This window comes from Erigeron canadensis, chromosome 4, assembly GCF_010389155.1.
Source record: "Erigeron canadensis isolate Cc75 chromosome 4, C_canadensis_v1, whole genome shotgun sequence".
Classification (NCBI taxonomy): Eukaryota; Viridiplantae; Streptophyta; class Magnoliopsida; order Asterales; family Asteraceae; genus Erigeron; species Erigeron canadensis.
In genome coordinates this window covers 35403476-35419176 of record NC_057764.1, presented here as the reverse complement: position 1 = coordinate 35419176, position 15701 = coordinate 35403476, and the positions used below count along the sequence as shown (strand labels likewise).

Here is a 15701-nt window from a genome sequence, read left to right as displayed (position 1 = left end):
ATGAAGGGTATGAAAAGGAAAGAATGTGAGGGTATTGTTAGTATTTGACACAAAGTTAATACACTTACGGTCTCATATTACATCACTTATCATCTCACAGAATTTTGAATCCTCTTCCTATTTTAGATTTGAAGTTACTTTAGTATAGAAATATAAGAAAATAAGAATGGGGCGTATGGATTAATGTAATGTAGAGTATGAACTATCATATATAATTAAATTATTTTAAAGTTATCGGGTTGATGGGTCGACCTGACAATCCAACAACCTAACCCGGACCCAACAAAAAAAAAAATCAGGTTAGTAGGTTGACGGGTTGGTGGGTCAAAAATACTCAACCCTAACCTGACCTTTGTCGGGTTGAGTTCAGGTTGGATTTCGGATTGGGTCGAAATTAACCGCTCTACCACACCCATCTATAAGACCGCCCATTCCAAACTTATGTTACCCTTTTATGCACAACAAGTATTGCTTTACGTTACAACTCATGTAACTCCCTTAACCTACAAAAAGGGTTCAGCTTAGGGTTTATACAAAACACAAAACACAAACAAATGGCTTCAGCAAGCAGATCAGCAATCGGCTCTATTTCAAGAACCATTTCATCCAAATCAAACCCAATTTCACGTACCCTTTTAACCCCCAAATCCACACCCATTTCACCATTCAGCTCTTCATCATCAACAAGATCACTCCCTCGAGCAGCTTCAAGGTTTTGGTTTCTATACTTTATCTTTTCCTATATTTTTAACCCTTTTTAGTTAAGTCCCGCATTTTATTTTTAGTGGGCGTTTGGCTTAGGTTATTTATTTTGCTTATCTTTGAGAAATGCTGTTTTTTTGGCTTATGATAATCCCCATTTGTGGCTTTTTTTGCTGCAATTAAAGTTCCCAATATAAATTTGATTTTCATATATATAATATATGTGGGTGTGTTGGATGGATATATAGGGTAGTTGCAGCATTGGGAAGTGTTGAATCAATGTTGCCACTCCATAGTGCGATTGCATCCGCTCGTCTTAAGTCTAGTATTGCTGTTGATTCCACTTGTTGGAGCTGGCTTTCTCAAGGTATCTCTTTTCTCTTTCTATATATATTTTGGGTTATTGCTTATTAGTTAATATAAGTCGTAACTGTTATGTGTTTTGTATCAAGTAATCGACTTTTGGGTGAAAGTTTGTATAAGTAGGTGGAGATGTGATAAATTGGTAAGTAATTAATAGTAATGATACTAAAGCTTGGTACTTGATGTTTTATATCTTTTTTGTGGATTTGGAAATACTGTGATTGATAAGAGCTTATAAAGTGAGAGAAAGTGGATAGGTGAAGTTTAAGGGGCGTGTTAAGTTGTGGAGTGCGTACTTTGCGAGGAATTAGACTCTCTCTCTCTCTATATATATATATAGGGTAGGGATCCAGAGAGAATGTGCTTAAGGAGAGAAGGAAGAGAAGGTCTGGTTTTCTTTTTAGCTTGTTTTCTTGATATTTTTCCATTTTTTCACTTTTTTCATTCTTTTTTTAATTAACTCAATACATAAAAAAATTCAAAAAATAAATAAATTTCTGACCCGAGTTAGTAAGTCATATATGTAAGGGTACGGTACGGGCTTCGTCCTTAAGGATATTAATAAGGGGTAGCTGGTAGGAGTGATAGGTCATAGAGGGTGATAGGTCATAGGGGGTGATCGGTGATGAGGTGATCTACCTAACGGGCTTCGCCCTTAGCTATCATGGCTCCGCCCGCTTCGCCTATAGGCTATAGCTTACGGGCTACGTCATTTGAAAACAAAATATTTTTTAAACATTTTTAAAATTTTTGTATGAAATTGATGAATTAAAGAGAGAATGAAAAAAGTGAAAAAAGGAAAAAAAAAGTTCAAAAAAAGAAGCTAAAAAAAATAAAAAACGAACCTTCTCTTCCTTCTCTCCTTAAGGAACCTTCTTATTTGATCTCTATCCTATATATATATATATACGAACTCGTTGTAGTAGTAAACCTCATCAAAATCGATAACCAATGGAATTTGCCTAGTTTGATAGTGGTTTAAGTAGATGAATTGATCTACCCAACCATGTTACAGTGTGTGTTATCTACTTATCTTATTGTTCGTTCTACTTGTGTGTGTTTCAATTGTTTTGTGTCCATTTGGGTTAAGATGTAAAGGTTAAATCCACAACATGCCGGTCCTAAAATTTTATTACAGTTGAATGTGATTGTGCGTAATTGATTTTGTCAAGTGGTCTATAAATTTACACATGTTCTTGAATATCTATATGATGTTAGACTTGATGACGGAGAAACCATGGGGACATACATCTACATAGGGGTATATGAATGCTGGTGGCTGTGGGTACTCATGCCTAGCCAATGCCTTGTGCAAGTTATAATGTTGATTCTAGATGGAAAATTTTCAATTCGTTCATGTGAAAATGTGTAGTTTTAGCTGTTTAAAGATAATGTTAATGGGTCAGGTGGTAAACTTGACATACTTAACTGTATAGAATTATCAATAAATTCCGTGAACATGATTATTACTTCTTTAGGATGATGAATAAGGCCGGATTTCCTGTTATGTTTTTATGAATCGCTTATTGTTAACTGAAAATATAAGAGCAGCTACAAATTAAAAACCTCAAAGTTTGCTACTTGCTGGCTGTTGTTTCATGTTTATTTGGATATGCTTCATTTGATCATAGTTTATAAGAGTAGGTAAAATATTAGTTGCATAATTGCATAACATTGGTCCTTTAAATATGTTACAGCTGAAGTCCATTTTGTTTGATTGTATTTGGTTATATGTGGGCCTATGGGGCATAGTAGATTGTGGGATGATTCTGGTACTGGTATGAATTGAGGTTTGAGTATTTTTCTAAGAGACTATAAACTGACACTAATTCTCGAGCATTATTTAAAACTTCAGATTAGATGGGCAGTTTAAACCCATTTATTTAAAACTGGGTCAATTTGGGTTGTATAGTCAAGGGGTCAAAGCGGGTTTTTTAAAGATATAGATGGCAATAGCAACAGATCACTTCCAATGCATTAATATTTGCCAATGACATACCCAACTTTTATAGCTTCCTATATTAGCTTAACTAGATTATTGTCCCGCGTAATACACGAGTAAGTATATTTTTATAATTATATATATCAAAAATATAATTTTCTTAAGTAATAGTTAACGAATTAGTAATAATTAACGAATTAAAATATTCAATTTCACTTTATTAACATTTGTGTTTTTGACCTTAATAATTTCACAAAAATTTATTATGTTGTTCATTAAGTCTCACTGGTTCAATAAATTATTCAATGTCAAAAGTTATTTGCTTATCCATGTCATCACAAATATCTCAATTTCATTCGGATTTCCATATCGTATCATAAAAAATATCACACATGACACGTTCTTTAAATGGTGTCAAGGCATACAACCTTTTAAACCGAGTTGCAAGATTGCCATCATTAAGCCAATCATCATTCCAGAATCTTGTCTTATTTTCACGCCCAACTGATCTTTAATAAAATCTTAAGGGGCTAGCAATCGAGTGTGCCTCAGAGAATGAGGAACATATATTTGCCCATATATTATTACCATTTGTTTTACATAGGAATGCAAACTCATAACCATGAATCACATGGATGATTTTAAACCTCACGACATCCAAGTTTTGAACCACATATTATATCCATTTGTACATATCAATGCTAAATTTTGAGCCTCCAAACTACCAAAACCTAAACCACCCACTTTTTTACCTGACGATTGCCTTCTAGTCAATCCATTACATTCCATTTTCCGAGTTCGACCCCCATCCCCCTCCTCCCTTGCCCCTTCCACACAAAAATTATATAAAATGAAATTGTGATCTTTATCAATCGAAATAAAGAAAAATAATATATTCTAAATACTTTGAATTGCCGAGTTAGAATTCATCATAGGCAACGCATTAGTATTAAGTTTAGATTTAATTCTATAATAACTTTACAAAATTTATGAAATATAACCATGGATGGAGTCGGACTCCAATTTTTGTACAATGTAAACTTTTTTAAGGATATATTTGTAATTTTGTTCATGCAAAATATTAATAAATAAAGAATACATACAAACATTGACTTTGTTGTCATAAGTCTCTTCTTTAAATCTACATCACTTGGTTGGAAATATTAGTTTTGAGATAAACCTCTCTATTGTTAGAGTAAAAATTTTTAGTTATTTTGATTTTTAAATATAATAGGAAAAAGAAAAAAAAGAGGTTGGAAAAATGTTTTTTTTTGTTTGGGTAAAGGTACAGTACATTGATAATATAGTTGTATGTAAAAACATTATTTTTTTTTCAAATTCTTTTATAATAGTAATCACAATAGTCACGCATATTTACAAGTTAAATTATATATCATTAATTTCGATAATTTACTTTATTTTGTTTAACAGAGCGCAACTTCTTTGTCACGACATGCTCCAAAATTGCAGATCAATGTTAAAGGTTGATGTTCCCAAAGTTGTCACTCACCTAAGCTAAACTCGACCTTTCTCAAATCTGTCGTTGATAGTTTGACTAAACCGAACATTATATATATATATATAATATATATATATAATATTGTCGATACTGGGTATTACGACATTATTAATATTCAATTTTACTTTATTATGGTTTAAAATATAGCTTACTATTTTTATCAATAGAAAATTGATCTATATATTTTAAATGAAACATATCTCGAGTATTTTAATTAAAATATGTTGTGTTTTTTTTATATGATATTAACAATTATTCTATTGGATAACACAAAAGATAAAGAGTATTTTTTTATTATCATTAAATATATATTAAAGAGAAACCTTAATTTATAATTGAAAAAGTATGAACTCTTAGATGAGTTTTAACTTTTACTTAGAGTCTTTAGATCAAATGATGATGTCATAACCTTATTTAACTTTTTGGTTAGAGTAGGGGTCGCGAGAGAGGTATTAAATAAGGAGTAGGTGCGTGAGTCCTCGCTGACCCAAGCGATTTTGATCTAATTTTATTAAATTTAAGTTATTATTACTTCCTTATTTAAATTTGTAGACATTAATAATTAATGTTTTTAATGATATAATTATGAAAACTAATATTTTTATATTTTGCATTATTTTTTTATCTATAAAATCAATTTTTAATGTTATTACAATAAAATTTTCTTTTTTAATGTAATACGTTTATATTAAGTTATATGCTTAGAAATTTTAGAGTATAACTAAATTATTCGACCAAAACATTAAAACACAAGTGCAATGACAATGCAAACATATCCGGATGAATGAAAGACATCCAAAGAAACGAAAATCATACTTAGTGAAACCTCTAATAGATGATGTATCCATTTTTCAAAATTGTGGTTAAATAACACACAAATATATATGACTAAGGTTTGTTAAAAAAGCGATCATGCCTAAAAGTGAACTGTCTGGACACTATTAAGCGGAATCTAATCGACGACTAATGTAACTTCATGTTTTCTAGTGGCTTAATTCTTACCTGGTTAAATATTTGTCAACTTATGATATTATAAAATTTTAACATATTATTAATTGTATATGTTTCCTGCGTATTACGCGAGTATTAATCTAGTTAGGATATATATGAGCAATTAATATAATATTATATTAAAAAAATAATATTAACTATTATTCTATTAGATATATATATATTTATATATATATATATATTATATATAAATATATATACATATTAGCTACTATTTTTGATTTCTTGATTAAAATTATTGGGTAAAAAGTGTAAATTTATGATGAAAAACCAAAAAGTGTAAATTAATTTAAAGGGGTATATATATTAGCTATTATTTTTGATTTCTTGATTAAACTATTGGGTAAAAAGTGTAATTTTTGATGGAAAACCAAAAAGTATAAATTAAATTTAAATTATTGGGTAAAAAGTGTAAAATTTGATGGAAAACCAAAAAGTGTAAATTAAATTTAAAGAGGTATTTTTTGTATAATCATAAAAAGTATAAGTATTAATATTGTCATTTAAAAAAGATAAAATAATTAAATTTGATCTAATGACTCTAAATCAAAGATGGAATTCATCTAAGGGTTCTTGTTTGTAGGAATGAATTTACCACCTTGTTATATATATATTGGTAGATTATAAAGTTTGGATAATTTATTAAGGTAATTTTTTTTATAATCATCCTCGCTATATTATTCTAAGGGTACTGAAGTATTCAACGTTAACAGACATGTCATCTAAAATAAGATTATCAAGAAGCCACCCAAGTATCAAATTGATTCATTTACACCATATTCTAGTTTAGTTGACTATTATAGCCCTCTTTTTAAAAATGTTGACCCAAGTTTGCATATCTGTGTTTTGACTAAAAGGTGAACTCACTTTTGATTATTGGTACTTGAGTGGAAAACTTTGACGTCTTTAACTTTGGTTGGCCTGTTTATTTTCTTTCAGTTACGCCTTTGAATGCACATTTCCAAAAACAAAATTAAGTGTTACCAGACCAACTTGACTGTCTTAAAGTTTTACCTTTCTTTCCCCACGCTAAATTGTCTATCTCACCACCTATAGCTGAGATCAGAGTTTTGCTTCATGTTGATTCGGATCTTTGGTATATGTGTGTGTGTATCATTTTTTGTATTTTAGTATATATAGGCTGATTGGATATTCTTTATAATGTCATAAGCAGCCTGATATTTTAAATTGAAATCCATTCCACTGAACTAGTATTAACTTGACACGGTATTGAATCTAAGCGCATGAGTCATGTATCATTTTACCTGATCTCTTTTGCTCTTTGACTAGTTCAGAATTGAGAACTTAAAATTCGGTATTTTCTACCATTGATTAAGAGTTTAAGTATGTGTTAGTGTTATTAAACCAAGTTTGGGATGACATAGTAATCTATACCTTGTAAGCCATCTCAATAATTTACATAATACTATAATAGATGACTAGAGAACTACAGTATTTATGGTGCCTTTAGGACGCATAATCTTATTTTGCCTTAAAATTTCTTTTTGGGAATCCTCTTTAGCGTACTGGTTTTATTGGATCGTCTGATCTATCAAGAATAAAAAGATAACCGAGCAGTTCTCATTGTTGAAGTAAGTGTGGGGGTGCTGTTTGAAACAAGTAGGGTTGACCTGGAACAATTCTTTGTCCAAATACTTAAAATTGTTAAATAGACATAGACATGATTACAATACTTATCTAATTCAATGTAGTAGATTTTAAAGTACAGGGTTCGGGGACATTTAAGTTTTAACCCGATTGAATCCATTTCACTTATTGATTGTTTACCTATTATATACCCATTTGACCTTTAGAGAATAAATAACCAAACAACCCATCTGTTCGTATTGAATTAACCCATATGACCTTTTAGAGAATAAATAACCCATCTGTTCATAAGTGAGAGAGCTGAAATGGTCACACCTCCAGGTGTCTATCGTGACAATCTGTTGTCTATCGTGTATTCAATTCTGACTAGTTCTTCTGCTCACCACTATAGGTCTTGCATCATCGTTGTGACAGCGGGACTGATCAAGGAAATAAATGCATATGCATATCTCTTTTAACATGGGATTGTGTTTCAAGTTTTAAAGTCTCAAATTTGAACTTCGTAGCTTGTTGGAAAGTGATACTTTGTTAGTTTGTTATATACCACCACTTAGCTATTTACTCAAATCAAACGATTCCTTGGATTTTGAGGATTTTTTGCTCTTGAGTGACAACAGTTATGATATGTGACAATAATTGCTGAATGCCATTTAGTTTGAGTTTCTGAAATCATAAGGGGACATGTATTTCTGAGTTTGTTTATTTGATGTCTTTTGCCAGGCTTTGAATGAAAGATGTGTTATTCATTCTCGATCATTTGATTTGTGTTTGGCCGTTTAAATTAGCATGTCTAGGCAGCACAAAATATTCCATAAGATTATATTTACGTATGTTTTCTGGGTCATCCTCGTAGATATAACCTTAGATACCTGACATTTGATGTCACAGGAACCACAAATCTTTTATTTTTAACTGTGTTTTTTGGTTGACGGGTGTGTTTCTTGAAACTTTTACTAAAGACTACTTGCAACTAATTCTATGTTTACGGATTTTCTTAGACTTCGGACTTCCTCGGTGACAAAGGCTCCAACCGTATTGCATGGCGGTTCCTCTTCTTCTCTATGTTTTCTCATTTATCTGATGTCTCCCATCAAGCTTGGTCTTGGTCTAAGTTATCATGTCTTTTACTGATTTGAAAAGTTCAGTGGGGTTATTGCATCAACTCACTCTTTTTTCTGAAAAAACTCTATAGGATGACTGTTCTTGCACTCTTGAATAAATTTTATAAAGACTTTTTTTGCATCAACTTATTGTTGCCATTTGTTTGTAATGATTAGTACGAACTGTTGTGTAAAATTTACCCAGGCTAGGACCATCCTGCCTTTGGGGTCAGTTAGCCTTGCCTAGTTTTGGTATAGAACTTGAGGATATGGGATGTTTAATGCTTAGACTGGTCAAGTCTACAGTTTTATGATGATCAATTGACAGACTATATTCTACATCATTTCATCCCATTAAAAAGTCCTAGCTTAGGGACAACACTTTTGACTCACATGTTTATAGATTTCCTATTGGGTATAGGTAAAGATGTCATATAGAGCTCGTAGATTCTTTTGAAGTAAGAGCCTGTGGCTATATTCTTACAGTGAACCGGAGTTAAGACAAGCAGTTTATTTGTGTCCACTGTCCAGTTGATGAATTTTGTCTCGGGTTTTATTACAAGAAAAATAAAGCTAAGTTTTAGGCTAACCGTATTACCAAGAGCCTGTGGATACTAGTAAACTTGCGTTTGGTCCTTTTGTTGGAATGGAATGGTCTTTTGATCTGTTATTGTCGTAATTGAATGAACCATTACCCATAGTACGATATTGAGGATATATGTATGAATGTGTTATGAGGCGTGTGGTCGTGTGGATATGACTTTCTGATAAAATAAAGGCACAAACGGGGACAAAGCTTTGTGAAACAACGTCTTAATCATATAATTGCACAATATCATTCTCCTTGATTATATAATCACCCACAACATACCAACGTCTTAATCATATAATTGCACAATATCATTCTCCTTGATTATATAATCACCCACAACATAAAACTAAGGACCCATCAATTATAAATTTGAAACAGTTACGCAACAAATTGTAATCACATATAAAATGAGTTATACAAGGAACATACAAGTGTAAGTATGATGTATCAAAAATCATTAAAACCATCTGTGGCAGAGGCATATGCAATTGTATGGTGTGCCACCCATAGACTGCCAAGTCGCATGGCCCTCCTTGCTGATTCATGTTATATGAATAGCGATGGTCATAACTTACCATAAAGGCCCTCAATAAATTAGATTGTAACCTTGTCTTGATTCTTTTTCTTTTATTTTGAATGAATTTGTTTTTCGGTGTTTCTTGTTACCAAGACAACTGCGAATCATTAAGGTTTTGAATACAACTCTACTACAATCATTAAAGCTAAAGCACCTTTAGATGAACGTTCACAACATTGGGCTTAATCCTTGTTTTTTTTAAACAATCGAATTAACTTCTATTGCACTTAAACTATGACTCCAACTGGGTCTGAATTCCCAACCTTTTGACATTAGGAAAACTATATAGTTTTGCATAAAATGTGTTTCAACTTTTGATATGTGGCTATATTCTTACAAGCTGGGTCACTAACTTTGGCTTCTTCTTGTTCAAGCAACATGACATCCTTTTTGTTCATAAAGAATGCAAAAGAGAAAAGAAAGAAATGATAATATCTAGTTTTAGTTATTGATATAATAGCAATATAAAAACATTATTTTTTTCATTAGAATTTTCTTTATCGACTTTACTTGAACATATATTTGTTATATCATCTTTTCAGCCTAATGAGTATCTAAAAAAAATTATAAGTGAACTTATTATTATATAATGTATCCCAATACTATGATAGGAAATAGAATAGAAAAGAACAAAGTTAAAGGAAGTGAAAACTATAAAGAAAAAGGAAAAGAAACAGTTTTTTTTTAATATATGAAATGTGATCTAAATCCAAAGTGTCATAAAGATGATGAAAGCTCTCCCTTTCACGAGCGCCACGTGTTTCACCGCCAAACTCTCAGATTCTCCGACCCACATACATAAAGAAAACTTCGGATTATTTTTATCATCACATGAATAAAAATTGACTTCAATTTCGTTGGTAATGTGAATTGGTCAGGCGGTTAAGCGAGATGATATTTTTAAGAGAAATTTTGGATTCGAATGATCGAATCTATCTAGGTAGATGTTCATATGAATAAAAAAGTTTTCATAAACATAGGAGTATTTTCATCGGGGTGCAAATTTAAAACAAAAGGGATATTTTCGAATATTTTCATTTTTTTTTTAACAGCGAGTTAGTAGTTAGTAATTAGCGGTTAGTATTCGAGACACCACAGTGACATTGTAACACCCTACTATTTTTAAGGTAATAGAAAATTTACCCCTTTTATAGTTTTAACATTAAATTAATTTCCTATTATTTTGTTTTAAGATAAGGGGTTAATTTAGTTGGAATTTTAGTAGCTAGCAGGTATAATACCCTTTTATTTTAAAAGAAAACGTGACCATCATAAGGGAGAACCCAACCACTTTAGTTGATGAACTCTTATCCTCGTTATTCTCTAAAAACTTCTCCATCTTTCTTTTAATTCTTCTAACCTCTTTTGATTAATCAAGGAGTAAAACATAAAATAATTCTTCTAAATTCAATTAGTTAATTCAAATAATAAATAAACAATTGAGGGTTCATATTATGGTTGTGGTGGCCGAATTTAAGGAGAACAAGAAGAGAAATTGAAGATTTTATCTTGTTTAATTGTTCTTGAAGGTAAGTAATTCTTCCTAATTATCGAATTATAATCTAGGGTTTTTATTTATGAAATTAGGGTTCTTGAACATTATAATTTGGGGTTTTTTATTGTTTGAGGTTTTAAGTAAAACCCTAATAAATTTGATTGAGAATTTGATAAATTGATTGAGGTAAATATGTTGGTAATAAGAAAACCCCATAGTTAGAACCTCATAATTTTGGTGTTTGGCTAGTAGATGAAATATGAAGTTACCTTATGAGAATTTGATCTTTAAAGATTTTGGAATAGCCAAACACCATGATACTAGAGCATGGTAAAACTAGTTAGATGATTATGAAAGGATTGAGTTATTGAACTTAAAAGATAAATGTGTTGAATTATGTATAGGTGGTGAAGAACATTTTATGGGATCAAATAACCAAATAACCATTTAGTGTCATCTAGCAATACTCAAGGTGAGTGCATATGTATGTGTTTATAGTTATGATATGAAGGGCATAGGTGAATGAATTCCTATGTCCTAATTGTATGTTGTATTGAGTAAGACTAGTAGATGATGTACCTACTAGCAACTATTTGAATTTGTGTGTGTAAGACTAGTGGATGATGTACCTACTAGCAAACATTTGTGGTTGAGTAAGACTAGTAGATGATGAGATACCTACTAGCAAACATTTGATATTGTGCAAGACTAGTAGACGGAATGATATCTACTAGCATGTATACTTGGCCAAGTAGAGAATCATGATTTTGTATTGTGGTTGTAACTTGATGGTTATATGAATGTCTTAGTTTATTGTATGCATTTAGTTTCGCATAGCTTGATATTGATTATGTCCATATGCATTCACTAAGCTTTATTGCTTATGTTTTAGTTGTTTAACATTTTTAGGAGTCGGTAGTAGTAGCAAGAGCAAGGAACCGGTCGGGTAAAGCTAGAGCGGAAGGTTTTGAAGAATTGGAAGGTTGACATCTTGGGTAATTCTTGTAGACAATCCCTTGGTACATTTTGGCTCTTGATACTTGTTGTTTTTGGTAAAACAAGTATATTATTATGTTTTGGAAGTCATGAGTTTTGTTGAATTATGTATGCAACTAAAAAGGGTTAAATCTCCCATTTGTCACTTTTGTTAAGTACGGGCGAATGACCCGTTTGGTCGTTTTGATGTATATTTCAATGGTTAAGGTTTTGGACATATCAATTCTGTTGTAATATATGATTTTACTCATTTTGGTGTTTTGGTTTAAAGAATTTGAAGCATTGAAAGTGAAATATGGATTTTTGGCTAAAATGGAAATGTGCAGGTCGGACCATAAATTTACGGTCCCTGACCATAAATTTACGGCCCATTGATTTACATGGGACCGTAAATTTACGGCCCAGGGCCATAAATTTACGGCCCTTGAAATTTTAAGTTGTTTTCAAACAGGGACGAAAAAAATCCAAGGGCAAATTACGGTGCAAATTTTATGGCTAGTTGTAATTTAAGCCGTAAATTTACGGCCAGAACAAAAAAAAATCGTATTTTTCTTATTTTGAGTCGAGTCGTTTCAGACATCCAATTGGGCAGTATGCGGTGCACGAACCACGCAAGTCTGAGATGAAAACCAGGACTCTTGAACCCCCCCCCCCCCATAATAATCCATTCCTACAAATGTAAGAAGTGAGATTCGAACCCTGGTGATTTTCCTCAAGGTCAAAAATCTTACCAATAGGCCACCAACCTATTGGTTGTCATTAAAAAAAATAATAATAATCTTTATCCTAGGCAATTGGAAAAAGAAAAAAAGAAAGTTTTCATAAACGGTTTCTATCAATTTTCAAATAATCTAGTGTTACTAAAACTTGATTATAAAAAACTTAGCTTTGTTGTTTTGGTAGATATGGTCTATATATATGCCTTAAACTTAGTTAAATCAATGGAAACATACTTCGTATGGTGATCGATCTATATGTTACAAAAGTGTTAAAATAATGATAAGTAATTACGAAATTTACAATATAATCTATATCTATAATATAATTAAAAGAGGAGGTTTGGGTACATTTGACACTCTTAATCCACCTCCTTGAGTCTAATCCTCCCTCTTTATTAATCCTCTAATTTTTTAATATTAATCTAAATTAATTTACACTTTTTGGTTTTCCATCACCAATTTACACTTTAACACCAATCTAAAACAATTAATTTACACTTTTTGGTTTCCCATAATTAATTTACACTTTAACCCAATTTAAAATAATTAACTTACACCTTTTGATTTTCCATCATCAATTTACACTTTAACCTAATTTATATTTAATTATACTTTTATATAGTTTACGCTTTTAGAATATAAGAAACCTGTAAATTTTTTATTTAACTAAAGTTGAAAAAAAAGGGTAAACTAAAATCAATATTTATATGGAGTTAATATTCGTATGTTTCTTCTTTGGGCGGATAATTTTTGGAGTATTTTGACCGATGGAGTGGCTATTTAGCTAGCAAATATCTAAGTTAATTTTGATATATCTATTTAATATATTTGAGTTCCAATTTTTTAGCTTTGATTAATATATATTTTGAGACTACCCGTCCATTGGACGGGTCTGAACACTAGTCATGTAATGCAGATCGAACATATTGTGGTCTGTGACGAACGACGTTGGTGTCTTATTTTACTTCGCAAATCATTTTATATGTAGTAGTGAAATTTAAATTATTATATATTTGTGTAAAATATATTATATGATTAAAAATATTACGTAATTATTTGGTGAAGTGAATTATTAGGGTGAGGAGAGTACCTCCCTTGCCCTCCTTATCCGTTCCCTAATTATAAGGAATACTTTCCTGCACCTTCGCGTCCCTCTAAACTCAAATAGTGACAAAGGACAAAAAAAAAAAAAAAAAAAAAAAAAAAAAAAAAGATAAGAAGAAGAAAGAACATAAGGGTGGAGATATACCCGGTAACCGCCCTTCCCACCCTTCTCCCCGCTCATTAGGTACCGGTACCACAAGGTAGTGTTCAATTAGGTACCGGACCGATACTTATCTTTTCCCCCAGTACTACGTCCAACCTTATGGTAGAAAGCAATGCCTATCTAGTAGATAAATGATTATAACAAATTAAATAATAAATATAATTATATTATGTAATTGTTTGTAATGCCATTGGGACACAAATTAATCATCTGACAAATGTTTATAAACCGTGAAAAAACATTCCTAATTTTTATTTATAGGTATTATTTCAAAAGAAATTAGCTTTTGTATGAAACACAAAACTGTTTTAAAAATATAAAGTTATTGATCGTGGAAATTAGTTGATTTTCAATGTAAGTATAATACAAAGTAATCATTGGCGGATGCAATGTAGGATTAGGGGTTAAGTCCCTCAATTTTATGCAACAACCATTATATTTTATATATTTTTTTAGCTTTATTAAATTTTTACTATATATTTTCATTAAATATGTTTTTTATATCTATTCTAATATGGTATTCCATAGTATTGATTAGTTTTGTGTAACTAAATGAAACAGTATACTTGTCTTTGTATTATTTGAATTAATAATACTCTAGTGTTATTCTTCATAATTCATTGAAAAGTAATGCAAAATTAAACATAAAAGATCCGAATTTATTTTGAATCGTTGTCTAACCCACTTTTATTATCACTTTTATTACTTAGTGCCCCTGTTAAACAATTTTTTTGATCCACCACTGAATGTAATTGATAAAAAAGAAAAATAATTTAATTTTATAAAAGTTTTTTTATATCATGACTATATGATAATAACAATTTATAATTTTTTTTCTTGTTTCATCCTTTTTTTTTCCCTTTTTCTTTTTATCAAAGATTGTGATTGTATTGTAAGGAGTATTAGAAAGTTTTTTAAAAATATATATCAGTTTCCAATAGAAAATAAGAAACAAAACGAAAAATGACAATGAAACAGTGGCGAAGCTAGAAAATTTTGAGTGGGGGGTCGGGATCTAAATTTTTTTTTTTTCTAACGTTATTTTTCAGGTAATATGTTCGGGTCAGTGATTCGATTCAGGTCGGGTAAAAACTTAGATACTATTATTATAAAAAAAAAAGTTTCAATCACGACAAAACTAAACATTTATCCAAGACAAGTAAACATTAAAAAGGAGACAAACGGTTGGTACCTAATTCGATTCACTGAAAAAATTAGAGTTCAGTTTTTTGACCTTTAAGAACTTTGAATTCAGTGGGCTAAGTTTTTATTTAAGTAATGAGTTTTAGTTTGGGCTAAGTATATTTGTTGGCTTATGTAAAATGTAATGGATCAATTTTATTACTTAGTATATAAAAAAAAATTCACAATTAAGATGGGGAGTCGAAATCGAGTATATCAAAATTTTTCTACACGAAAACAATATATCCCTATATCGAAAAAAAAATTCAAAGGGTCGGGCGCCCCTCCCGGCCCCTATGTAGCTACGACCTTGCAATGAAAACCAATCATGAAATGGAATTCAAAAATTGAATAAAGTAAGATCCAAACACTAGTCAAAAACACCGACTACTACTATTTCCCTTCAAGTCCACGCATTCTCCTCTGTCTACTCTCCATTCTCCATCCGGCCATCCCACTACACTCCAGTGGCATTCCCGTAAATAACTTGAACCTTCAAACCCAATAAATACCATCCATCCCACCCCACACTGGTAGTAGTGATTTTTTAAACTTTTTCATCATCATTAGTATCATCACTTTCATTTTCACCTCTTAAAAAAAGAGAAATAACACTCACAATCTCGCC

General features: G+C 31.1%; 1 protein-coding gene across 6 annotated transcripts; it reads left to right on the top strand.

The window, feature by feature from the left end:
- Nucleotides 1-465: 465 nt before the first annotated feature.
- LOC122598053 (protein NONRESPONDING TO OXYLIPINS 2, mitochondrial) lies at nucleotides 466-12128 on the top strand. Of its 6 annotated transcripts, none has more exons than XM_043770660.1 (3): nucleotides 466-712; nucleotides 951-1069; nucleotides 11819-12128. In XM_043770660.1, exons 1-3 carry the CDS (start codon nucleotides 555-557, stop codon nucleotides 11857-11859), a joined length of 318 nt encoding a protein of 105 aa, XP_043626595.1. In that variant the 5' UTR covers nucleotides 466-554; the 3' UTR covers nucleotides 11860-12128. The 6 variants fall into 6 exon arrangements, with proteins under 6 accessions (XP_043626595.1, XP_043626599.1, XP_043626598.1 ...); XM_043770664.1 differs by lacking the exon at nucleotides 11819-12128 and adding an exon at nucleotides 8667-8910; XM_043770663.1 differs by lacking the exon at nucleotides 11819-12128 and adding an exon at nucleotides 8144-8391.
- The last annotated feature ends 3573 nt before the right edge of the window (nucleotides 12129-15701 follow it).

Bases quoted from the DNA above. Each gene is read 5' to 3' on its own strand.
- LOC122598053 (XM_043770659.1), top strand. From the start codon at position 555: ATGGCTTCAGCAAGCAGATCAGCAATCGGCTCTATTTCAAGAACCATT. The intron at 713-950 runs GTTTTGGTTTCT...ATGGATATATAG, and splicing joins CTCCCTCGAGCAGCTTCAAG to GGTAGTTGCAGCATTGGGAA. The intron at 1,070-4,438 runs GTATCTCTTTTC...TTTGTTTAACAG, and splicing joins TTGGAGCTGGCTTTCTCAAG to AGCGCAACTTCTTTGTCACG.